The following is a 27,937-nucleotide window of genomic DNA, read 5'->3' on the forward strand; positions in this document are numbered from 1 at the left end:
CGCAAATTCAAGGCAAAGGGCACTGTTGAAACGCTACCTGGTCATCTTCTATTCTTTGCTGATCTGTTAACCGCTGAGGATCTGTGGCCGTGGACAGGCTGATGCATTCCGAGGGAGTCTGAGAGGTACACTAGTGCTGCTCTAAACTATCTATTGCTGTCCATAGGTACCTAGATATCACCCCTCGTGGCTGTGACCTCTTCCTTGACCGTCACCGTAACCCAACATGTCTATCCACAGAATAAACCGTTTCTTCGCCTTTCTTGATCCTTCCTCTTTTCTCGTGTCAGGATTGAAGCTCTTTGCTCTCTTCTCTGCAGTCATATCTTCTGCCAACCATAAGGTATCCACCTATCCAAAGTCCTTTTCCTTTCTGTTCAGACTCCGGAATGGCTTCTCCCTCATAGTTCATAGGTCGAGCCACTTGGTACCTCATCTTAGGGCACGGTCAATCGTGGGCTGGCATCCTTTCAGCAGAGGCCTTCTTTCGTTAGACGCTTCTCCTTTCTCTTTGATTGAAGTGTGGATCGCCAACGAGGTTCCTCCATGGACAGAAACGTGGATCTTTACCAAGGCAGTTCAGAATCCCTGAGTGGGAGGTGATGTCATAGTACCTAAATAAATTCCAAATACGGGAAAGAACACCGTCTGTAACTAACTGTCATTCAATCCATCCCTTACTAACGCCACCATTCTTAGGGTTGAGGAGGTAAATACCTCAGGAAATGAGGGGGCCTGTCCCTAGAGCACCTTACTATTGTTGCCATCCACACAAAAACCCAGTTATCACCCTTCCCCCACCCAACACTCTTAAATCCACGGAAAAATACAAAGAAACTATATATACAGTACAGACCAAAAGTTTGGACACACCTTCTCATTCAAAGAGTTTTCTTTATTTTCATGACTATGAAGGCATCAAAACTATGAATTAACACATGTGGAATTATATACATAACAAACAAGTGTGAAACAACTGAAAATATGTCATATTCTAGGTTCTTCAAAGTAGCCACCTTTTGCTTTGATTACTGCTTTGCACACTCTTGGCATTCTCTTGATGAGCTTCAAGAGGTAGTCCCCTGAAATGGTCTTCCAACAGTCTTGAAGGAGTTCCCAGAGATGCTTAGCACTTGTTGGCCCTTTTGCCTTCACTCTGCGGTCCAGCTCACCCCAAACCATCTCGATTGGGTTCAGGTCCGGTGACTGTGGAGGCCAGGTCATCTGGCGCAGCACCCCATCACTCTCCTTCATGGTCAAATAGCCCTTACTTTCAAAGTTTTCCCAATTTTTCGGCTGACTGACTGACCTTCATTTCTTAAAGTAATGATGGCCACTCGTTTTTCTTTACTTAGCTGCTTTTTTCAGTAGGACTATCAGCTGTGTATCCACCTGGCTTCTCCTCAACGCAACTGATGGTCCCAACCCCATTTATAAGGCAAGAAATCCCACTTATTAAACCTGACAGGGCACACCTGTGAAGTGAAAACCATTTCAGGGGACTACCTCTTGAAGCTCATCAAGAGAATGCCAAGAGTGTGCAAAGCAGTAATCAAAGCAAAAGGTGGCTACTTTGAAGAACCTAGAATATGACATATTTTCAGTTGTTTCACACTTGTTTGTTATGTATATAATTCCACATGTGTTAATTCATAGTTTTGATGCCTTCATAGTCATGAAAATAAAGAAAACTCTTTGAATGAGAAGGTGTGTCCAAACTTTTGGTCTGTACTGTATATATATATATATATATATATATATATACAGTTGCAAGAAAAAGTATGTGAACCCTTTGGAATGATATGGATTTCTGCACAAATTGGTCATAAAATGTGATCTGATCTTCATCTAAGTCACAACAATAGACAATCACAGTCTGCTTAAACTAATAACACACAAAGAATTAAATGTTACCATGTTTTTATTGAACACACCATGTAAACATTCACAGTGTAGGTAGAAAGAGTATATAAACCCCTAGACTAATAACATCTCCAAGAGCTAATTGGAGTGAGGTGTCAGCCAACTGGAGTCCAATCAATGAGATGAGATTGGAGGTGTTGGTTACAGCTGCGCTGCCCTATAAAAAACACACACCAGTTCTGAGTTTGCTTTTCAAAGAAGCATTGCCTGATGTGACTGATGCCTTGCACAAAAGAGCTCTCAGAAGACCTACGATTAAGAAGTGTTGACTTGCATAAAGCTGGAAAGGGTTTCTGTTCATCAGTCCACGGTAAGACAAATTGTCTATAAATGGAGAAAGCTTTTTCTAAAGCTTGAAGGATAGATATTGCTTATAACCCTTAGTGACCACCAATATGCCTTTTTATTGACGTAAACAAAGGGGGTTTAAGACAGGTAGCTGGTGTTAATCAATGATTATATGTACCCAAAATGTTGCATTAAAAACTATAACTTGTCCTGCAAAAAATAAGGCCTTATAAGGGTATATTGATGAAAAAACGAAAAAGTTATAGCTCTTGGAATGCAATTTTGAAAGAATGTGTGTGGTCACTAAGGGGTTAATATCAAGAATTGTAACAACAGCAATATCTGAGGTTGCTGGGATACAAAGGGCAAAATATTACCAATTATCAGATGACAACGATCAATATTCCCCTTTTCCCTCTAGCTCGTGGGGTTGTTCTCAGTTTATACCATAGCTACAGCATGTTGCCTTGGTAGCACCAGAAATAACACAAAACTCTTGCAGAAATAACATAAAAGACACATTTACTTAACTACAATGGACTACAACATATACAAATACTTTAAATATCATGGTCATATCAGTATACATACACCATGTACAGTAACTGGCTTATAGTCTAACAATATAGACAACAGATACTGAGCCCACTTTCTCCATCTAAGGCTACTTTCACACTGGCGTTTCTGGGTCCGCTTGTGAGATCCGTTTTAAGGACTCTCACAAGTGGCCCAAAACGGATTGCCTCTGTTCAGCCTCCATTCCGCTCTTGAGGTGGACACCAAATCGCTGCAAGCCTGACGATGCGGAGACAAACGGATCCGTCCTGACTTACAACGTAAGTCAATGGGGACAGATCCGTTTTCACTGACACAATACTGTATAGTGCAATTGAAAACGGATCCGCCTCCCATTGACTTTCAGTGTAAGTCAAAACGGATCCGTTTGCATTATCATGAATGGATCTGTTCTGAACGGATACAAGCGTTTGCATTATAGGTGCGAATCCGTCTGTGCAGATACCAGATGGATCCGCACCTAACGCAGGTGTGAAAGTAGCCTAAGACTTAACAGGAAGCTGGTCTCTGTGAGGAATACCCCTGTGGCTAGGTATATTGACTATATTAACACCTGCCTACCCGAAATGTACCTATGATGTAAGCACAGGAAGGGGTGGAGTCATTACTATGGAACCACATGGCAGTGTGATGTTACTCACTCAACCATGTGTCTAATTTAAATATCAAAACAAGACTGAATCTCATCCCTGTAACAAGGAGGGTGTAGATAAATGTAAAGCTATGTATCTGGGTAGTAATCATTTACATGCATCATATGTCCTAGGGGAATAAGATAAGGAACTGGGTATGCTTGTAGATCATAGATTAAATAACAGCATACAATGTCAATCAGCTGCTTCTAAGGCTTGCAGGATATTGTCATGTATTTAAAGAGGCATGGACTCACAGGACAGGGATGTAATACTACTAGTGTTTATCGAGCACCAAAGTGCTCGGGTGCTTGAATAGAACACTTTGCGATGCTCAGGTGCTCTACAGAGCAGACGAGCACAATGGAAGTAAATGGGAGAAACCAAGCATTAAACCAGGCACCCCCTGCTCTGAAGAGGGGAGGGTGCCGGGTTCCACTGACGTCTATGCAGAAGATCGCTGTACAGTGAGGGAATCCCCCAGTGTTTAGTCCGCGGCTTAGGCATCTCTGCTCTGACTCCATATATACAGTGCTGCCCATAATTAATCATACCCCCGGAAAATTTTGACTTAAAGTTACTTTTATTCAACCAGCAAGTAATTTTTTGACGGGAAATGACATAGGTGTCTCCCAAAAGATAATAAGACGATGTACAAGAGGCATTATTGTGGAAAAAAAAAACATTTCTCAGCTTTTATTTACATTTGAGCAAAAAATACAAGATGTTCCGCACTGTGGAAAATCTCAGAGGACGTGGTCGGAAGCCAAAAGTGACACCTGTGCTGGCCAGGAGGATAGTTAGAGGGGTAAAAAATAATCCAAGGATCACCACCAAGGCCATCCTGGTGAATCTGGGCTCTGCTGGTGGCAATGTCTCAAGTCAGACAATCCAACGGACACTGCACACTGCTGGGTTCCACTTCTCCAGATAAGGCACACAAAAGCTTGCTTGGCCTTTGCAAAAGCTCATCTGGACAAAGAAGAAGACTTCGGGTCTTCTGTGTTATGGTCAGATGAAACAAAAATTGAATTGTTTTGTCACAATGATGTTTCCTTCATTTGGCGTAAAAAAGGAGAAGCCTTCAACCCAAAGAACACCATCCCCACTGTCAAACATGGTGGTGGGAAGCTAATGCTTTGGGGGTGTTTTTCAGCCAATGGACCAGGGAACCTAATCACAGTAAATGGCACCATGAAAAAAGAGCAATACATGAGGCTTCTCAACGACAACATCAGGCAGTCTGCAGAGAAACTTGGCCTTGGGCACCAGTGGACATTTCAGCATGACAATGACCCAAAACACACAGCAAAAGTGGTGAAGAAATGGTTAGCAGACAACAACATTAACGTTTTGGAGTGGCCCAGCCAGAGTCCAGACTTGAATCCAATTGAGAATCTGTGGAGGGAGCTAAAGATCATGGTGATGGCAAGAAGACCCTCCAACCTGAAAGATTTGGAGCTTATTGCTAAAGATGAATGGGCAAAAATACCTGTGGAGACATGCAAAAAGCTGGTCTGCAATTATAGGAAGCGTTTGATTGCTGTAATAGCCAATAAAGGCTATTCTATTGATTATTGAGAAGGGTATGAATAATTTTGGACTGGACACTTTTTGCTCAAATGTAAATAAAAGCTGAGAATTATTTTTTTCCACAATAATGCCTCTTGTACATCGTCTTATTATCTTTTGGGAGACGCCTATGTCATTTCCCTTCAAAAAATTACTTGCTGGTTGAATAAAAGTAACTTTAAGTCAAATTTTGCCAGGGGTATAAATAATTATGGGCAGCACTGTAGCTATGTCCATATATGGAGTAAGTGCTTGGGGACACCCAGTGTATTTAAATCAAATTTAGCTTCTATTTCTGAAAATTTTCTGCTGGGATTTGAACTCACAACCTTGTACGTTAGAGGCAAGGAATTTGACCACTCAGCTATAAAGCTGAATGATAGACTAAGTTAGAAAAACCTCATAGTAGTTTGTCATGTAGTAAGTATTCCTATACAGCAGAAGTATCATTTCATATTTCAGTGCAGGTTAATATGTAGCTGTATAGCATAGTGGTGAAAGTTCTTGGCTCTATTGTAGAAGGTTGTGAGTTCAAATCCTGGCAGAAACATTTTAGAATTAGAGGCTAAATTAAATTTATATATTTTATATTTTTTTAGTAATTGAAAAAAATGTATGGCACAAAATAAGTGTGTAATTCCCAAAAAAATTATAATAAAAAAAAATATATATAAATTTACTACCCGGAATTTGAACTCACAACCTTCTGCATTAGAGCCAAGAACCTTATCCACTATGCTATAAAGCTACATGTTAACCTGCATTGAAATATGAAATGATACTTCTGCTATATAGGAATACTTACTACATGACAAACTACTATGAGGTTTTTCTGACGCAGTTTACCATTCAGCTTTATAGCTGAGTGGTTAAAGCCCTTTCCTCTAACGTAGAAGGTTGTGAGTTCAAATCCTGGCAGAAACTTTTCAGAAATAGAGGCTAAATTAGATTTAAATACACTGACTCAAACATCGCGCACAAGGTATTCGGCCGAGCACCGCAATGCTTGAGCTGAACGGGTATTCGGCCAACACTAAACACTAAACACTACCACTTTACAAAGCGTTTGTGGGGCCTCATCTGGTATATGCAATTCAGTTCTGGGCTCAAGTCCATAGAAAGAGAAAGGATGTCCTAAAGCTGGAAAAAGTACAAAGGAAAGCAACTAAACTGATAAGGGTCATGGAGAGTCTTAGTTATGTGGAAAGATTAAAATAATTAGAGTTATTTACTCTTGATGCATCAAAGGGGGGATACAATTAACCTGTATAAATATATACACATAACACAAGCAAAAAATATGGTGAAAAACTATGTAAAATCTCCACAAGGAGAAAAAGTTCAGTCTACAGAGGTGACAAGGCTTATTCACCATAACTGTGAATCTGTGAAATAGTCTACATCAGGAGGTGGTTCAGCAGGAACAGTGGACAGTTTAAAAGGCTTAGATTAATTGTTAAAATTTAATAACACTAACATGTTTAAATTTTTTAGACATCTGCATCTGGGTCTCACTCCCTTTTTATAAAATTCCCATCCCCACCTATCCCTTGGTTGAACTTGATGGACTTATGTCTTTTTTTGAACCATATTAACTATGTAACTATATTGGAACTTTTTGCAGCCTGTGTCTCCTGTGCACAGAATAAAACTTCCAAGCAAAAGCCTGCTGGTCTTCTTCTGCTCGTGTCAGACTTACCTCATTCTTCTGGCTGCATAGTTATATGGGTTGCGGTGGATTGCTTTCTAAAATGGCCCATTTTATACCTCTGTCCGGTTTACCCTCTGTCTTTTAGCCAAGCTTTTAATCAAGCACATCTTCAGTGTTCATGGGTTTCTTCTTCATATTGTGTCTGACAAGTGAGTGCAATTTACTTCCAAGTTCTGGAGAGCAGTATGTAAACTCCTTTATGCAACTTTGGACTTTTCTTCTGCTTATCATCCTCAGACCAATGGACAAGTGGAATGTGTCAATCAGGTTATTATTAACTATTTGTGCCACTTTCTTAAAGCACTTCAGGACAACTGGTCCACTTTGCTCCCATGGGCAGAATTCTGTCACAATAATACCATTCCTGTCTCTGTTTCTTCAGGGGTAACGGTAGCTAACTCTTCTGTTCAACATTTTACTCAGGTCTGGCAAGAGACCAAGGCTGTTCTAGAGAAAGCTGCTGTTCGGATGAAGAGATTTTTTCTGACCGTAAACTCAGACCCCCACCTCAGTCTGGTTGTCTACTAAAAACATCAGGCTAAAGGTACAATTTCTCAAGTTGGCTTTTTGTTTCCTTGGTCCATTCAACCTTAGTAAGAGATTGAATCAACTTTGCTACAAGTAGCGTCTCCTTGCCTCTCTGCGAATACCTAATGCCTTCCATATCTCTCCTCTCAAATCTGTGATCTTCAATCATTATTCCAGAAATTCCCCTCATGCTATTTCTGCGATCAATTATGAAAATGAGTATGAGATCAAGAACATACTCAATATGAAAAGATCAGGAGAAAGACATACTACTTGTTGGATTGGAAAGCTTTTGGCCCTGAGGAGAAGTCATGGGACCCTGCACAGAAGATCAATGCTCCTATACTCCTGAAAAAATTCCTGCCACAATCCTGACCGAAAAAGAGGCATAAAGGTGTGTGTGTGTATGTGTGTGTGTGTGTGGGGGGGGGGGTTACTGTTACACTAGTGGCCTATGTCCGCTGCTGTCCCACTGATCAGACTTCCTATTTAGCTGGGCTGGTTGTCTCACCTCCTTGCCTGAACTTTAGGGCTTTCTAGTCTTAAGTAACCAGTGAAGGTGTCTCTTGTCTGACTACCCATTCTGCTCCTTGCCGCCTCCGCTGACCTTGAAATTACTATCTGGATTACACACATACTCAGCCTGCCCGAACCATGGAATTGTTATCTGATATACTGTATACATGTACTCAGACTATATCCTGACCATGGACTGTATTCAGACGCTTGTGGCTGATCCCTTAGTGTTTCACCCTGGTGTCTCTGACCCTCGTAGGTAAGCTGCCAACCACACCAGAAGTACTCCAGGAGGTAGCAGCCTGGTTGGTTCCCTGCAGCAAAGTTTAAATCCATGTATGGGAATTAAAGGGTGCATACCAAGGATCAGTCAGGACAATGCCCTTACGTTTAGCCCAAAGTCAAACTGGTTAGTTGGAAGGGTGGGTCCACACTCATTGTCCATTACATAGTAGTTATACTCTTGTAAATAAGAGGCAGTATTTTAGTAGTCATATTCTTATTCATAGGAAGCAGTAGTTACAGTATATTTTTGTTCATAAGCAACATTATTATAAAGCATCCTAGTTTGCAGTATGAAGCATTTTTTTATTACTGCATGCCCTTCGCAGTCACTTTAAAATGTATATTGTCCAGGACACAAGTCCTGTTGGTGTACTATGTGCTCGATGTCTGCCACTGTTTCCTCCTTGTGTGAACAGGGATTGTAAGGTCAGTAGATGCAAATTATGTGCAAATGTAATCAGACCGGACTGATCACTTCTATCTTTGTCACATTTCCTGGGGTATCTGTAATTAATCACTGCCAGATTGCCAGAGTGCTACCAGCAGCCTCCCTGCCACTCCCTCCTACCAAGACACTGTGTGTCATGGCTGACTCATAGAGGCCAAGGTGACATGCCAAAATGTAACTCAGAGACTATAAACTCTGTCTTCATTTATCTCATGATTTATAGATGACGACAAACTTCAATAAAATGCAACATACCTGATTGTAAAGTAGCATCTATTGAGTATGAACCCCACATTTACTCGGACTGGCATGTCTTACACAAGTCTTAGCAAAGGAGGTTGCAAAAATGATTTGAACCAAATTTGTTAAAAAGGCACACACACATAGATTTGTGCCAAAATATGCCCAACATTCAGGCTTTCTTCATCATAAATCTGACTAAAACCTTACTACACACACCCACTTTTTTCATTTTGCTAGCCACGGGAATATTTTTCAGCATGTATGCACAGTACCATTTATCTTGCCCTATATGCTGTGTATAATTCTCAGTAACTGCTCATATTCTATATATATGGTTACTGCACCGTATCACTTGTCCTGTCCTGTATACTGGGTGTAATTCTCAGTATCTGCTCTAATTCTGTATATATGGACACTGCACAGTACCACTTCTCCTGTCCTGTATACTGTGTGTAATTCCCAGTATCTGCTCTTATTCTGTATATATGGACACTGCACAGTACCACTTCTCTTGTCCTGTATACTGGGTGTAATTCTCAGTATCTGCTCTTATTCTGTATATATGGACACTGCACAGTATCACTTGTCCTGTCTACTAGATGTAATTCTCAGTATCTGCTCTTATTATGTATATATGGACACTGCACAGTACCACTTCTCTTGTCCTGTATACTGGGTGTAATTCTCAGTATCTGCTCTTATTCTGTATATATGGACACTGCACAGTACCACTTCTCTTGTCCTGTATACTGGGTGTAATTCTCAGTATCTGCTCTTATTCTGTATATATGGACACTGCACAGTACCACTTCTCTTGTCCTGTATACTGGGTGTAATTCTCAGTATCTGCTCTTATTCTGTATATATGGACACTGCACAGTACCACTTCTCTTCTCCTGTATACTGGGTGTAATTCTCAGTATCTGCTCTTATTCTGGATATATGGACACTTCACAGTACCACTTCTCTTGTCCTGTATACTGGGTGTAATTCTCAGTATCTGCTCTTATTCTGTATATATGGACACTGCACAGTACCACTTCTCTTGTCCTGTATACTGGGTGTAATTCTCAGTATCTGCTCTTATTCTGTATATATGAACACTGCACAGTACCACTTCTCCTGCCCTGTACACTGGGTGTAATTCTCAGTATCTGCTCTTATTCTGTATATATGAACACTGCACAGTACCACTTCTCTTCTCCTGTATACTGGGTGTAATTCTCAGTATCTGCTCTTATTCTGTATATATGGACACTGCACAGTACCACTTCTCTTGTCCTGTATACTGGGTATAATTCTCAGTATCTGCTCTTATTCTGTATATATTGACACTACACAGTACCACTTCTCTTGTCCTGTCTACTAGATGTAATTCTCAGTACCTGATCTTATTCTGTATATATGGACACTGCACAGTACCACTTCTCCTGTCCTGTATACTGGGTGTAATTCTCAGTATCTGCTCTTATTCTGTATATATGGACTCTTTTAATTTGTAAATAAATAACAAAAGGCCATAACAATATCTATACACAGAAACGAAACACATGACTAAACCCATCCCGACCAGTCCACCACCCCACTAGAACCTACAATACTATTCACACTTAAAACACTTTCGTAACCCCATACTATACATATTTACATATTTGCATCTTACACGTATACATAAAATCCATAAAATAAAATATATACACAATATACATAAACTATATACAAACTATATACCGACTATATACACAAACTATATACAAATGATATACAAATTATATACAACTTATAGAACTAAATCTAACTAACCCACCACCAGTCCACAGCAAATATGCAAACTGATAACCCCCAAAGTTCCAAGGGGATAAACCCCGAGCTTTGAGAAGTCCTAGTCTTTCCCCAGTCGGACTGGGGTCAGTCAGTTTGCAACAAACAAAAAAAAACACATTTTTTTTTTATTTTTTTTTTATATATATATATATTTTTTTTCCTTTATTTTGTTCTTTTTATAATTTTTATTTTTTTTTATTTTTATATATGTATATAATATATAATAGAAAACAAAAATATATACACTCCCTCCTCCCTCCCAACCTAACTAAACCCCACTATAAACTTAACAATACTAATATAATAATATAATATTATCATACACTAACATAATACAAAACATACCTATATAATACAATATAGACACCATAAACCAATACTATTACACCTAAACCAGCTATGGTTCGGTACCCGTAAGCCTTTCCATACTTGCATTACTACAAAACAAAACAAAAACCTATGTGTGTGCTATATCAGCCCACCACCAGGAAAAGAGCACTACTCAGCTAAGGAACCCCAAAACAGAAGCCCCTCCACAGACGAGAGGCCTTGGGGTCCCCCCACCTTTCGTACTCAAGAGAGCGTACCTTCACCAGGTCACCCATGATGTTCCTATATACCGTCTCCACCGGGAGGATTTTGTGACTCTTTGTTGACACTAGACACCGTGCACACCAGATGTGGTGCCTAACCACTGCACTAACTACGAATAAAGTGCGACGGTCCCTCCCACCAAGGTCTTTGAAAGCCCCATAGGCCCACTCCGCATAGGACAGGGCGGCCAGCCTAGGCCAACCGATGGAAGCCCCCACCCTTTTGTATACCTCTATATTAAAGAGACAATGAAGTAAGAAGTGGTCCATGGTTTCCAGCAGGTTACCACACTCCTCCCGGGGACAACCCCTTTCCTCAGAGTTTCTACACTTCACATTGTCCCTTACATATAGCTTACCGTGGAAGCAGCGCCAAGTCACATCCCAAACTTTCTTAGGGATCCTTTCTGAATTCAACAAAGACAGCCCACCCTCCAGATCCTGACTTGGGCAGTCCCTCAAGGCCAGTGGGGCCTGGAAAAGGTAAGATAGAACCTTCCTGTCAAGGGAAAACCTCGACATGGTCTCCACCTCTCCCTTCCCCAGACCCCACCGTCTCAGGATTCTCAGAACCGGGGCAACGTAAGCCGGAAGATATCCATGTGACGCACGTAGGTCTTTCACTCGCCCTCCTGTCTCCCATTCCTGGAAGAAAGGCCGAAACCACTCCCTACAGGAAATCACCCACAAAGGAGCCCTCTCTTTCCAGAGGTTTGCAATATTAATTTTCAAAAAGGTATTTGTTAAGAGTACCACAGGGTTGACCATATCCAACCCGCCTAGTCTCCTTGTGCGGTAAGTAACCTCTCTCCTGATTAGGTTCAGCCTGTTTCCCCACAACATCTGGAAAAAGAGGCTGTAGACCGTACCCCAGAGAGACCCTGGCAAAACACAAACACTGCTTAGATACAAAAGCACGGGAATCAGGTAGGCTTTGCACAGGTGAACCCTTTCCCTGAGGGATAAAGACCATCCCTTCCAATGGTCCACCTTTTGGGCGACATCTTTTAGTCTACTCTCCCAATTTTGCTGATGATAATCTCCATCCTGGCCGAAATTGATGCCTAAGATCTTTACGGACTTCTGAGGTTCTGGAAGAGTGCCCTGGAGATCGAAAACAGGATCCCCTTCCCCCAGCCAGAGAGTCTCACATTTGTCCCAGTTGATCTGAGACCCAGAAACCTCTGAATAGCAGTCCACCTCCGACATCACCCAGCTCACCTCATCCTCCGAGGAGGCAAGAATGGAGACATCATCGGCGTATGCCACCACCTTCAGAGATGGCCCCCGCACCGCCAGTTCCATCCCCACCCCCGCCAATGGTCCACGATCTACCCTTCTAATGAAGGGATCAATCGCAAACACATACAGCAAAGGGCTTAAAGGACATCCCTGGCGGACACCAGAAGCCACCTCAAAAGGTCGACCCGACCAACCGTTAATCAACGGGAAACTCTCCGCCCCTTTGTACAAAGTTTTTAACCAGTCTACAAACCTCCCTGGTAGACCATACCACAAGAGAACAGACCACAGGTACTCATGGTTCACCCGGTCAAAAGCCTTCGCCTGGTCCAAAGATAACAGAAACCCTTTCCAAACACCCGCCCTGCCCCGCTCCACGGCTTCTCGGACACTGAGAACGGCGCTAAAAGCGCTCCGACCGGGAACAGAGCAGTGCTGAGCCCCAGAAAGAAGTCTCGGTGCAAACTTCACCAATCTGCAGAAAAGTATTTTTGCCAGAATCTTCCTGTCCACATTGAGAAGCGATATGGGTCTCCAGTTCTCAATGCGGGATGGATCTTTACCCTTTGACAGAATAATCAGGGCTGACTTACCCATTGACTTTGGCAGAGTGCCCGAGGAAAGACACTCGTTAAACACCTCGGTCAAGAGAGGAACTAATTGTTCCTTGAAAGCCTTGTACCACTCGGATGTTAAGCCATCCGGACCTGGCGATTTCTTGGGCCTAAGCCCATCAATGGCCAGTCCCACTTCCTCTTGCCTGATAGGTTCTGCCAAAACATCAAGAGAGGGGTCTATTCCTGCCTTGGGAATAGCTTCAGCCAAGAAAGCTGAAAAACTGTCCCGATTTAGTTCTTTCCTACCCAAGAGGTGAGAGTAGAAAGACCTGACGACCTCCAGGATCCCTGATTTGGACCTATTCAGGGAACCCGTACTGTCGACCAGGCCTACCACAAATTTACTTTTTACTGCCATCTTACAGTTTCCAAAGGGGTCGGGTGAGCGGTACTTCCCGAAATCCCTTTCAGCTACCAAAGAGGCGTATCTATCGTACTGACACCTCTTGAGCAAGGATTTCACACGAGAGATATCCTCACGGCTACCCCCTGTCGAAACCAGTCTTTCAAGTTTCTTCCTCAGTTCCTGGTACAGACAGTATCTGTCCCAGCTCCTGAGGTTAGAAAGCTCACGGAAAAACCTTGCCGTCCTTTTTTTGAATATCTCCCACCACTCCGACTTACTGTTGCAGAGGTCCACCAAGGGTTCCTGGCTCTGAAGGAAATCCTCAAAGGACTGTCTTATTGTCACTTCTTCCAGGAGAGATGAATTCAGCTTCCACATACCTCTGCCCATACAGGGAGTCTCTGCAACATTCAAAGAAAAAATAATCAAACAGTGGTCGGAGAATTCCACTTCCACGGCTTCTAAAGCCGAGAAAACAGCCTCCTCCTTTAAATAAAACCTATCTATTCTAGACCTACGATTTCCCTGATGAAAGGTGAAATCCACGTGGTCTGGCTTATGCCGTAAATGGGCGTCCACCAGACGAGTATCCTCAACTATCCTAGACAACACAATGCTATCAGCATCCAGCCCACCTTTGGAGCCTCCCCTATCACAGGCCCTCGTCACATTGTTGAAGTCCCCTCCAAAGATCACTTGCCGGCTGGTAAAAAGAAAAGGCTTAATCCTCATGAGGAGACACTTGCGGTCCCACTTACTCTGTGGGCCGTAGATGTTTATTAGTCTCAATTCTTGTCTCCCCATGAGGACATCTAAAATCAGGCACCTTCCCATTTCTAACTCGATTATCCTCCTGCATTCCACTCTTTCGGCGGTCTTAAAAAGTACCGCCACCCCGCTACGTGGCTCGGCCGCAAGAGACCAGAAAGACGGACCTAGCCGCCATTCTCGCTTGGCTTTTGCCAGCAGAGTTGTACTTGTTAACCAGGTCTCTTGCAAAAACAAAATATCAGCTTCAATACGGCTGAAAAAATCAAAGGCCAGGAAACGAGCTGCGTCTGACTTAATACTGGCAACGTTAATGCTTGCCAGTGTCAACGGGGTGAGTTCCGCCATCATTGATGATCGAGTTAGATAGCCTTCTTTTTCCCCACCCCACCACCATCAGCATTTTCATCTGAACCATCACACTCCTTCTGTCTTTTCAAACATACAGAGACATCCATACCATCCTTTTTGCCCAAGGTTCCAGGCTTGGCCCCCCCTCCAGAAGGTAATTTACCCCCCGAAGGACAGGGCCCGGCAGCCTGCGAGGAGACCCCCACGCGTTCTGGCACCACACCCTCCTCCCCCCCAGCTGAAGCAGTTGGGGGATCCTCGTCAAGGGCCTGGTACCGATTAGAGACTTCCACCAGAGGGGACCCAGTTGATCCTTCCTTAGGCCTCTGGTCAAGGATGAGTGGGACAGATGGGTCCCACTCCAGAGAGGGCTTACGACCCTCTCCTTTCTTCTTCTTCTTACTCCGCTTGTTCCTCCTACCCTCCAACCACGCTCTGCCACCCTCGTCCAAGCTTTCGCCGTACGAGGAGACAGGGTTGGCGGATGGGTTAGCCTCCACAGGTTGGGCTTCTGGTTCCCCATCGTCGCTGTACCCCGGGTCACTACAACCGGGATCCTCAGCCAAAAGACCAGCTGAAGGATCAGCTGCTACCTGTTCCCTATCCTTACGGCGTTGTTCTAGCCGCCTGATCTTGGACGGCCTTTGCTTCTTCGGATCCTGCCTGCTTCTTCCAGCGCTAGTAGTTCCAGCGCTTGTCCCCTCACCAACTGATTCAGTCCCGGCAGCAGGCTCCTCCCCAACCACAGACCCAGCCTCGCGGCTAGTGCCTGCCTGATCTTGAGCCCGGCCCTGAACCCTGTTGGCGAAGGCAAGCGGACAGCGACTAAACGGGTGACCTAGGTCCCCACAGAGGTTGCACCGGATCCGCCTACAAGATGCGGCAAGATGACCAGTGTCCCCACACTTCGCACACATGCGAACATCGCATTGTGCGCTGAAGTGGGTGGGACTGCCGCACTTGTGACAGACCTTTGGCTGGCCCCTATAGAACACCATAATCCTATCCCTTCCTATGAAGGCAGAGGAGGGAATATGAGCAACAGAATTGCCCCGATCAAACAGCTCCACGCTGAAGGTCCAGGCACCTGACCAGATGCCATGCTCATCGAGCACCTTGGCGGGGAACTGCCCCACCCTACCATATCGACTGAGCCAAGTCATGATGTCTACACTAGACAGTGATTCATTACAGGTCAAAACGGTCACTGTCTTCACAGTCGATTGGCGGGTGATGGCCTCAACGGCAAAACCCCGCCACTCCGGGGTGTTCTTCATCAGCTCATATTTAGACCAGAAAAGCTCCAAACCCTCCGGCCTAACAAAGCTGACGTCGAACATAGCGGTGCCGTAAGGATGTATGAGCGCAAAGATGTCATTCGCGACAAACCCCGCCCCCAGGAGAAGTTCCACAACAGTCTTCCTAGAAGGAACTGCTGCTTCCTTACTCCTCCAATAGAGACGGGCCACATTCCTACGGTCCCTCCCCGGTGTGGGGTGAGTCCATACGATCTCACCCCTCCTTTGTTCTCGGAAGGCCCTAAAACCATGCCTTTCTGTCCAGAAAGCCAGGTCAACCGACCCTCCCTCTACCTGTATGGAAGTCCCCGGTCCTTTTTTTAGGGCCTCCAGGAGGCGCCGTTGCAAGTCACCCCCGCCCGAAACCTTGGGCAAAAAGTCACCCGAAACAACACCCGCATACGTCTTTGTTTTTGCCATCCTCTCTCTCACATCCTTCCTCATTGCTTCCTTCCGCATAACTTCCTCCTCTTCATCCACTTCCGTATCCGCAATATACTCCTCAATCAAAGCTTCCTCATCCACCATCTCAATTTCTTCCTCATCCACAATCCCATTCACCAATTCATTTGTATCCTCATTTATAACCTCGTCTACGTTCTCATTCACCCCCACAGCCACCTGCACATTATTACCCACAATCCCATTAACAACCACATTTGCATCACCTTTCACTCCCCCTGGACTGGTCGGGTTCCCTAAAGAGACCGGAGAATCACTGGGGGCGGGCCCTGAGGAGCCCCCCGCAAAACCCGCAGGGGACTCCCCATCTCCCGCACCCCCCACGGCCCGCACAGTCCTGGGATAATCGACCATAGTGTTCTCTCTAGGTTCCAAAGTCTTTACATCCTCTTTCTCAGCACCACCACCTTGAACCTTGTCCACAATCACCACATCCTTGTCCGCCACACTGTTTGGGGTTTTACCCCCTGCGCTTCCTGTGACCACCCTACCACTACAGGAAGGGGGGGCACCTCCCGTCACCATCTTAGAATTAATCTCCCGCACTGTTTGACCCGATTCCACTACAGGAACCGGGCTGGGCACAGCAGCGGATTCAAAAGGCACAAATTGAAGCACTTCTTCCGTTACAGTTTTATTTTTCTTCTTTCTGATTTTCACCAGCTCATCCTCAGGGACCTCCTCATCCCCAAAATACAGTCTGCCCACCGGGGACTCCAGCTGCCTGACTTCCAGCATTAGCCTTCCCCCAGACCCGCTTTCATCCCCGGAGGCGGCCGCAATCAGGTCTGAGGGGTCCCCCTGGCCACAAGGCAGAGAGTCCGCCTCCGAATCCTGTGTTCCTGGTACCACCTTCCCCTGGCTTCCAGCCTGCTGCCCTGACAAACTGGGGCCAGGCGTACCAGACAGTCCAGACATACCCTGAAACCTGCAGTCATTCCTGAATTTCTCCAAGAATGGGCCGCCATTTTCCACAATGGCGGCCCTCTTCTCCTCAAAAACCGCGATTATCTCCTCCAACCTCACCAGTCTGGAGGAGAGGATTGCCTTCTTTGTCTTAGGCGCCATTTTAAGTTGCATTTGTACATTTTTAAATTCCACATTCAGTCTTTTTAATTCCCTCTTGACCTCCTCATGCATGTTCAGGAAATATGCTACCCGGGAGGAAAAAGTTTTTGGAGACTCCTTAGGGCCCAAAGTACCCCAATTATGCAGTCTCTCAACCGCTGGGCAGGAAGAACCCCCGACACCATGCTTCTTTACAGTAACTTTGTTGCCGGGCTGAGGCACCGACACAGACACACCACATGCTGAATCACCTACCTCAGCCTCTGGCCTCGTCACCTTCTCCACAGCCTTCCCTGTATCCCGTCCAACGGTCCGTCCGGCAGCTTGTCCAGCCACTGCACTTTTCATGTTTCCACCCGCTGCTTGTGCAGCAGCGGGCCTTTCCACAGCATCCTGTTTTCTTGGGTGCTGACTCAAAATGTCCAGAGAGGATCCCAAGCTGGCTGCTCTCCTGGGACCCCTCCGGACCTCACCTGGCACTCCATTGGGCTCACTGCAGGGATCGCGGCCGCTCCTAGTAGCAGGGCCCCTCCTGCCCGCGGCACTTGCGGGGCTGCCCTCCATTACCTGCGACCTTGCGGACGCTTGCTGCGGAATCTTCACATCCGCGTCGTCGTCCACCTCCAGTAGCATCGAGGTATCTAAGCCCAGGTCTCCAGTCCTGGAGGCCCTCCTCTCCACTCGCGCATCTCCGCCGCGGCTGCCGACACGTGGTGATGAACGCCGGCAGCCAGAGGCCCGGGGATCCATACCGGGAGAAACCGCCACCCCCTGGGGAAAGGGTAGCAATTCCCCCGGCAAACAAAGTGCTGGTAAGCCTCCTGGACCTCACACACCCACAAACAACAGGAAACAGGAACAGGAAGGAACAGCAACTCCTCCCACCACTTCTCCTGTCCTGTATACTGGGTGTAATTCTCAGTATCTGCTCTTATTCTGTATATATGGACACTGCACAGTACCACTTCTCTTGTCCTGTATACTGGGTGTAATTCTCAGTATCTGCTCTTATTCTGTATATATGGACACTGCACAGTACCACTTCTCTTGTCCTGTATACTGGGTGTAATTCTCAGTATCTGCTCTTATTCTGTATATATGGACACTGCACAGTACCACTTCTCTTCTCCTGTATACTGGGTGTAATTCTCAGTATCTGCTCTTATTCTGGATATATGGACACTTCACAGTACCACTTCTCTTGTCCTGTATACTGGGTGTAATTCTCAGTATCTGCTCTTATTCTGTATATATGGACACTGCACAGTACCACTTCTCTTGTCCTGTATACTGGGTGTAATTCTCAGTATCTGCTCTTATTCTGTATATATGAACACTGCACAGTACCACTTCTCCTGCCCTGTACACTGGGTGTAATTCTCAGTATCTGCTCTTATTCTGTATATATGAACACTGCACAGTACCACTTCTCTTCTCCTGTATACTGGGTGTAATTCTCAGTATCTGCTCTTATTCTGTATATATGGACACTGCACAGTACCACTTCTCTTGTCCTGTATACTGGGTATAATTCTCAGTATCTGCTCTTATTCTGTATATATTGACACTACACAGTACCACTTCTCTTGTCCTGTCTACTAGATGTAATTCTCAGTACCTGATCTTATTCTGTATATATGGACACTGCACAGTACCACTTCTCCTGTCCTGTATACTGGGTGTAATTCTCAGTATCTGCTCTTATTCTGTATATATGGACACTGCACAGTACCACTTCTCTTGTCCTGTATACTGGGTGTAATTCTCAGTACCTGCCAGGGCCGGACTGGGGATGAAAACCAGCCCTGGAAAAAGTTGCACACCAGCCCCACAGCATTGCGTCATTATTTACTTGTTTATAATAGGAGAAAGCATTCATTTTAAAACACGTGTGTAAACACGAATATGAACTTTGCCCCACGATAGCTCTTTTGTAGAACCCCCATAAAAACTTACAGTTACTTGACTTGGCCCTTGGGGATCTCGGACGCCACTTCAACACTTGGCCGGGGGCTCGGCGGAGCTGATGTTGTGCTTTATCCTAATGAGAAAGATTTCATAATAAGGATATGGAGAAGGGGCAGAGGGATAGCCGAGCAGAGAGAGGCTGGTGCTGCTACTAGGGGGTCATACCATGGGGGAGTAATAAAGCCCACCATAATGCCCCCCCAGTAGTAATAATTCTCCTTATAATATGCAAAACATACCCCTTTGTAATGCCCCCAGTTGAGCTAATGTTCCCATAATGTGCCAATATAAAATACCCCTTCTCAGTGCCCCCGTAGATGACCCCCATAGTGCTCCCCCCCCTTCCCCATAGTACCCACCATAATGTGTCCCAGTATAAAATGCCCCTATACAGAGCCCCCCATATAAAATATCTTCTTTTTAGCCTCAGTAGATGCCCCTATAGTGCCCCCCAATAATCTGCAGTAAGATGTGCCCCCATAGATGCCCCAAATCATGTGCCAGTAATAAGAGCCCCCCACCATCATGTGCCAGTAGCCAGAGCCCCCCATATCATGTGCCAGTAGCCAGAGTGCCCCCAATCATGTGCCAGAAATAAGAGCCCCCCCACCATCATGTGCCAGTAGCCAGAGCCCCCCATATCATGTGCCAGTAGCCAGAGCCCCCCCCATATCATGTGCCAGTAGCCAGAGCCCCCCCATATCATGTGCCAGTAGCCAGAGTGCCCCCATATCATGTGCCAGTAGCCCCCCCATATCATGTGCCAGTAGCCCCTCTTATCATGTGCCAGTAGCCCCCCTTATCATGTGCCAGAGCCCCCCCATATCATGTGCCAGTAGCCAGAGCCCCCCCATATCATGTGTCAGTAGCCAGAGCCCCCCCATATCATGTGCCAGTAGCCCCTCTTATCATGTGCCAGTAGCCCCCCTTATCATGTGCCAGAGCCCCCCCATATCATGTGCCAGTAGCCAGAGCCCCCCCATATCATGTGTCAGTAGCCAGAGCCCCCCCATATCATGTGCCAGTAGCCAGAGCCCCCCCATATCATGTGCCAATAGCCAGAGCCCCCCCATTATCATGTGCCAGTAGCCAGAGTGCCCCCATATCATCATGTGCCAGTAGCCAGAGTGCCCCCATATCATCATATGCCAGTAGCCAGAGTGCCCCCATATCATGTGCCAGTAGCCCCCCCATATCATGTGCCAGTAGCCCCCCCATATCATGTGCCAGTAGCCCCCCCCATATCATGTGCCAGTAGCCAGAGTGCCCCCAATCATGTGCCAGAAATAAGAGCCCCCCCACCATCATGTGCCAGTAGCCAGAGCCCCCCCATATCATGTCAGTAGCCAGAGCCCCCCCATATCATGTGCCAGTAGCCAGAGCCCCCCCCCATATCATGTGCCAGTAGCCAGAGCCCCCCATTATCATGTGCCAGTAGCCAGAGTGCCCCCATATCATGTGCCAGTAGCCAGAGTGCCCCCATATCATCATATGCCAGTAGCCAGAGTGCCCCCATATCATCATGTGCCAGTAGCCAGAGTGCCCCCATATCATGTGCCAGTAGCCCCCCCCATATCATGTGCCAGTAGCCCCCCCATATCATGTGCCAGTAGCCCCCCCATATCATGTGCCAGTAGCCCCCCTTATCATGTGCCAGCCCAGTAGCCCCCCTTATCATGTGCCAGCCCAGTAGTCCCCCCTTATCATGTGCCAGCCCAGCCCAGTAGCCCCCCTTATGTGCCAGCCCAGCCCAGTAGTCCCCCCTTATCATGTGCCAGCCCAGCCCAGTAGTCCCCCCATTATCATGTGCCAGCCCAGCAGTCCCCCCTTATCATGTGCCATCCCAGCCCAGTAGCCCCCCTTATCATGTGCCAGCCCAGCCCAGTAGTCCCCCCATTATCATGTGCCTGCCCAGTAGCCCCCCTTATCATGTGCCAGCCCAGCAGTCCCCCCCTTATCATGTGCCAGCCCAGTAGCCCCCCTTATCATGTGCCAGCCCAGCCCAGTAGCCCCCCTTATCATGTGCCTGCCCAGTATTGTACCTATATTAAAAAAAAAAAAAAAAAAAAAAAAAGAATACACTTATACTTACCTCCAGCAATGTGATGCGATGCAGGCCGCCTCTTCAGTCTGTGTCCCTCGCTATACGGCAGTCAGGCGACGCGATGACGTCATCGCGCCGCCTGCACCGGCCTCTGATAGGCTGCCAGCACTAGGCCGGCAGCCTATCAGAGGAACAGGAGGGGACACACCTCTCCCTCCTCTGCCGCAGCACAGGCATCTGTATTGCCGTCCTGAGGACGGCAATACAGATGACTATGGAGATGAGCGCTTCCGCAATGGAAGCGCTCATCTCCTGCTCTGCCCTGCCGCCGGCCGCGGCCGCCCCCACTTGTCACCAGGGCCGCGGCCTTGCGGCACTCAGGCTTGCCGGCCCACCGGGAAATTTCCCGGTATCCCGGCAGGCCAGTCCGGCCCTGGTACCTGCTCCTATTCTGTATATATGGACACTGCACAGTATCACTTCTCCTGTCCTGTATACTGGGTGTAATTCTCCGTATCTGCTCTTATTCTGTATATATGGACACTGCACAGTACCACTACTCTTGTCCTGTATACTGTGTGTAATTCTCAGTATCTGCTCTTATATACAGTACAGACCAAAAGTTTGGACACACCTTCTCCTTCAAAGAGTTTTCTTTATTTTCATGACTATGAAAATTGTAGATTCACACTGAAGGCATCAAAACTATGAATTAACACATGTGGAATTATATACATAGCAAACAAGTGTGAAACAACTGAAAATATGTCCTATTCTAGGTTCTTCAAAGTAGCCACCTTTTGCTTTGATTACTGCTTTGCACACTCTTGGCATTCTCTTGATGAGCTTCAAGAGGTAGTCCCCTGAAATGGTTTTCACTTCACAGGTGTGCCCTGTCAGGTTTAATAAGTGGGATTTCTTGCCTTATAAATGGGGTTGGGACCATTAGTGGCATTGAGGAGAAGTCAGGTGGATACACAGCTGATAGTCCTACTGAATAGACTGTTAGAATTTGTATTATGGCAAGAAAAAAGCAGCTAAGTAAAGAAAAACGAGTGGCCATCAATACTTTAAGAAATGAAGGTCGGTCAGTCAGTCAGCCGAAAAATTGGGAAAACTTTGAAAGTAAGGGCTATTTGACCATGAAGGAGAGTGATGGGGTGCTGCGCCAGATGACCTGGCCTCCACAGTCACCGGATCTGAACCCAATCGAGATGGTTTGGGGTGAGCTGGACCGCAGAGTGAAGGCAAAAGGGCCAACAAGTGCTAAGCATCTCTGGGAACTCCTTCAAGACTGTTGGAAGACCATTTCAGAGGACTACCTCTTGAAGCTCATCAAGAGAATGCCAAGAGTGTGGAAAGCAGTAATCAAAGCAAAAGGTGGCTACTTTGAAGAACCTAGAATATGACATATTTTCAGTTGTTTCACACTTGTTTGTTATGTATATAATTCCACATGTGTTAATTCATAGTTTTGATGCCTTCATAGTCATGAAAATAAAGAAAACTCTTTGAATGAGGAGGTGTGTCCAAACTTTTGGTCTGTACTTTTTATATATATATATATATATATATATATATATATAGAAGATGAAAAAACGGACAGCACTCCAGGTAAAAGCTAGTGGTGTTTATTCACCCATGTGGATGGCAACGTTTCAGCTCATACAAGAGCCTTTGTCAAGCAATGAACACAATACAAAAGGGGGTATATATAGGCCAACCCCTATGACATCACAGTGTAATCAATAAAATATAATAAAGTGCAAATAGTGCATGTGTAATACATAAAAGTGTAAATATAACAATATACAGTACAGCGATGAATCAATAGTATATATCAAATACATTATAAGGTCTCAGAGTGAATGCGTAATCGCAAAAAGGTGCATAAAGATAAATTGGTTAATCAATACATATCAGGTGTGTACTAGAATGTATAATAAGTGGGAGGGACAAAACGATGCTGCCAAAGGGAGGAGGAGCGATGACATACCCAGTGTCGCCATCCGTGCCACACATGTCGACTACCGCCACGTCCGGCGTTCAGGTGGATGCAGTGCGCAGGCGCCAAGTCGCGTGTGGAGTAAGATGTAACTTCCTCACATGACGTAGCCGGAGCATGCGCATAAGTGTAAAAAGCTATGTCGGCCATCTTGGAAGTGGTACAAACCTCAAATGGGAAAAAGCGCAGACAATAGACCGCATCAAAGACGCGATGTAGTGTGATAACCTCACAAGTAACTGTGAGAATATGCACAAGATGACAATAAAGGAACACTTAAATCAAACAGGAAAAAAGTAACTAATATTAATCACTGTGTGTGCGCATAGCCTGATAATGAACAGAGTAGCGCAAAACGGAAATGATGCCGTTTACCTGATTGTGTATCCATAAGGAACAGAGAAGAAAGAGTGCATACATAAGATGCAACTCGTTTCCCAAATGCGCCATTTGGAGCAATGCACCAAGCAACAAACATGCTGCGGGCATGCCACAAAAAGGCCCACAGTTCCCAATGGACACACATTCAATATAGGACACACATCATACAGCGCAATGCACCGAGTATGAAAAAAGTTTGAAGAAAGTGTGACCAAAGCAAAAAACAACATAAACACTGCATGGAAACATGTAGGCAAATACGGAACATATCGGGTACGTCTCACTTCTCCAACCCGCAGCATCATTCTTGTCTGTGCAAAAAAGAGAAAAAATAATAAGAAACTGGCTTAATAGTGTTCATAATACACTAAATACCCACATAGAGTAGACCCATATCGCACACATAACAATTGTGGGGCAAACTGCTCCTCTAAACATATAGCCCCGGGTTGCAATCCGCATTAAGACCATTGGGTCTCAAGCTGTTGAGGGTATAGATCCAAAAAAGCTCTCTTTTTCTAAGGATCAACACCCTGTTGCCCCCACGTCTAGGCATGGGAATGTGGTCAATAGCCCAACATTTGAGATCTCTTTCGGAGTGTTGAAGCTCCGTGAAATGTTTGGCAACAGGGAGGTCCTTTCTTTTTTTGCGTATGGACAATCGATGATTGTTCAACCGCGTTCTGAGGTCCGTCGACGTTTCACCCACATACAATAATTTACACGGACAGGTCAAAACGTAAATTACATAGTATGAATTGCATGTAAGGTGAAATCGAATAGGGTAGGAAACTCCAGTGGTGGGATGGACAAAGGTAGAGCCCCTGCCCATGTATTTGCAATCAATACAACATAAACAGGGGAAGCTACCCTTGCCATGTGTGGTTAAAGAGGTTTGAACAGACTTGGACCTAGGCCCAATGTCTGCTCTGACGAGTTGGTCACGCAGATTCCTGGATCGACAGAAAGAGAAGAGGGGAGGGGATCTAAATTCTAAGATCTCACTGTGACAACCACCCAGGATCCCCCAATGTCGCTTAATAATGCGATTGATGGCCTCACTTTGCTCCGTATATTTGGAGATGAAGGGTATCCGACTGATGGACCTGTCGGACACTCTCCTCTCCAAAGTGCTGCTCCTGTCTACACTACGGACCTTTTGTATGTGAGAATCAAGGAGCTGGGTGGGATAACCCCTATTCTGAAATTTCCTGGACATGTTGTCCAAAGCCAGGTCAACCTGTTCAGGTTCATAAACAATGCGTTTCACTCTAAGGAACTGAGAGAAAGGCAAACATCTGAGCATACTCCGGGGATGCCCACTATTGAAACAAAGAAGGGTGTTTTTGTCCGTGGGCTTGGTGTATAACCGTGTATGCAGCTTACCCTGATTGTAAATAACCGTGGTATCTAAGAACTGCAATTCAGTCTTAGATTGGACCAAGGTGAATTGAAGGTCCCTATTGACACTGTTAAGAAACAGGTGAAATTCATCAAGTTGGGCAACACTACCTGTCCATATGAGGAAGATGTCGTCGATGTATGTGGGTGAAACGTCGACGGACCTCAGAACGCGGTTGAACAATCATCGATTGTCCATACGCAAAAAAAGAAAGGACCTCCCTGTTGCCAAACATTTCACGGAGCTTCAACACTCCGAAAGAGATCTCAAATGTTGGGCTATTGACCACATTCCCATGCCTAGACGTGGGGGCAACAGGGTGTTGATCCTTAGAAAAAGAGAGCTTTTTTGGATCTATACCCTCAACAGCTTGAGACCCAATGGTCTTAATGCGGATTGCAACCCGGGGCTATATGTTTAGAGGAGCAGTTTGCCCCACAATTGTTATGTGTGCGATATGGGTCTACTCTATGTGGGTATTTAGTGTATTATGAACACTATTAAGCCAGTTTCTTATTATTTTTTCTCTTTTTTGCACAGACAAGAATGATGCTGCGGGTTGGAGAAGTGAGACGTACCCGATATGTTCCGTATTTGCCTACATGTTTCCATGCAGTGTTTATGTTGTTTTTTGCTTTGGTCACACTTTCTTCAAACTTTTTTCATACTCGGTGCATTGCGCTGTATGATGTGTGTCCTATATTGAATGTGTGTCCATTGGGAACTGTGGGCCTTTTTGTGGCATGCCCGCAGCATGTTTGTTGCTTGGTGCATTGCTCCAAATGGCGCATTTGGGAAACGAGTTGCATCTTATGTATGCACTCTTTCTTCTCTGTTCCTTATGGATACACAATCAGGTAAACGGCATCATTTCCGTTTTGCGCTACTCTGTTCATTATCAGGCTATGCGCACACACAGTGATTAATATTAGTTACTTTTTTCCTGTTTGATTTAAGTGTTCCTTTATTGTCATCTTGTGCATATTCTCACCGTTACTTGTGAGGTTATCACACTACATCGCGTCTTTGATGCGGTCTATTGTCTGCGCTTTTTCCCATTTGAGGTTTGTACCACTTCCAAGATGGCCGACATAGCTTTTTACACTTATGCGCATGCTCCGGCTACGTCATGTGAGGAAGTTACATCTTACTCCACACGCGACTTGGCGCCTGCGCACTGCATCCACCTGAACGCCGGACGTGGCGGTAGTCGACATGTGTGGCACGGATGGCGACACTGGGTATGTCATCGCTCCTCCTCCCTTTGGCAGCATCGTTTTGTCCCTCCCACTTATTATACATTCTAGTACACACCTGATATGTATTGATTAACCAATTTATCTTTATGCACCTTTTTGCGATTACGCATTCACTCTGAGACCTTATAATGTATTTGATATATACTATTGATTCATCGCTGTACTGTATATTGTTATATTTACACTTTTATGTATTACACATGCACTATTTGCACTTTATTGTATTTTATTGATTACACTGTGATGTCATAGGGGTTGGCCTATATATACCCCCTTTTGTATTGTGTTCATTGCTTGACAAAGGCTCTTGTATGAGCTGAAACGTTGCCATCCACATGGGTGAATAAACACCACTAGCTTTTACCTGGAGTGCTGTCCGTTTTTTCATCTTCCATTGACGGGGTAAGCTGCTACATCCCTGGACATAGCAGCCTCTTTGTGTTATTCTTCCGGTGCCGCCATTATTTTCTTTTTTTATATATATATATGTATATAGACACTGCACAGTACCACTTCTCCTGTCCTGTATACTGGGTATAATTCTCAGTATCTGCTCTTATTATGTATATATGGACACTGCAGAGTACCATTTGTCTTGTATACTGGGTGTAATCCTCAGTATCTCCTCTTATTCTGTATATATGGACTCTGCTCAGTACCCCTTCTCTTGTCCTGTATGCTGGGTATAATTCTGAGTATCTGCTCTTAATATATATATATGTATGGGGGGCGTGGCCGGAAGTCAATGGAGACGGCCGTCTGAATACTGAGCTCCGTGCCAGGCAAGCTCCATAAAGATTAAAATTAGCATCCCCCTTCAGAACAGGGGGAAGAAAAGGACAGGGAAGCAGTCCAGACACCACATGGACCCCATCTATATGGATGCGTTCGTGCGTAGGGAAAAAAACGAGCAGGATCCTAAGATGGCGCCCGCTTACCACGCCACGCAGCTCAGAAGCGGGACAGCACTCCTCTCACAGCCGATGTCCCTCCCGATTCCTGTGTTGCTCCCTGCACTTAACGGAGCACGGAATATGCACCAGACCGGATCCCCTTCCATGGAGGAAGTCCTCCTCTAGAATGTGGAGGTACGGCAGCAGTTAGAGACCACGAGGCTGGATAAGGTAGGAGCTGAGCATAGGCCCTGCCAAGCAGCGCCGCACTCTCCTTTACCCTCCGCTGAGAACACTTCTCAGGTCCCGCTCTTACATTCCCAGCCAGAAGACACACCATTGCCGTCAATGCAGGTGCCATTAACACCTTTGGCACCAGATACACCAGGCACTGATAATGAGCATGAACTTATGCCCTTACTGAAGGGGACATCTGTATCTGCCCCCCCTTCAGGGATTCTCTCACCCCATGTTATATATGCCTCTGAGCTATCACAGCAAGGCCTAGTTCCATTGCCGCAGAGAGCCTCTCAACATAGGAGACATGCAAACCCTACACTTGAGGAGATGCCCATGCTTCAGCCTGCAGATTGCTCGGACATTTCACTGGTCTTGCGGTCTAGGTCTCTTTCAAGACATCGGTAGTCCTCATCCTCAAGTTCAGCCACCCCTGGATCTCCCCCACCTAATTGGT

General features: G+C 45.6%; 1 protein-coding gene across 1 annotated transcript in view; it reads right to left on the minus strand.

Annotated features, from left to right (window-relative positions):
• NINJ2 (ninjurin 2) overlaps nucleotides 1-27,937 on the minus strand; it is a 123,783-nt gene that overhangs the window by 49,466 nt on the left and 46,380 nt on the right. The window contains exon 3 of the mRNA XM_040415623.1: nucleotides 27,010-27,022. Within this exon, the coding sequence (XP_040271557.1) occupies nucleotides 27,010-27,022 (13 nt within the window). The remainder of the gene's footprint in view (nucleotides 1-27,009; nucleotides 27,023-27,937) is intronic.

The sequence above is a fragment of the Bufo bufo genome, chromosome 1, assembly GCF_905171765.1.
Source record: "Bufo bufo chromosome 1, aBufBuf1.1, whole genome shotgun sequence".
NCBI classification, from domain to species: Eukaryota; Metazoa; Chordata; class Amphibia; order Anura; family Bufonidae; genus Bufo; species Bufo bufo.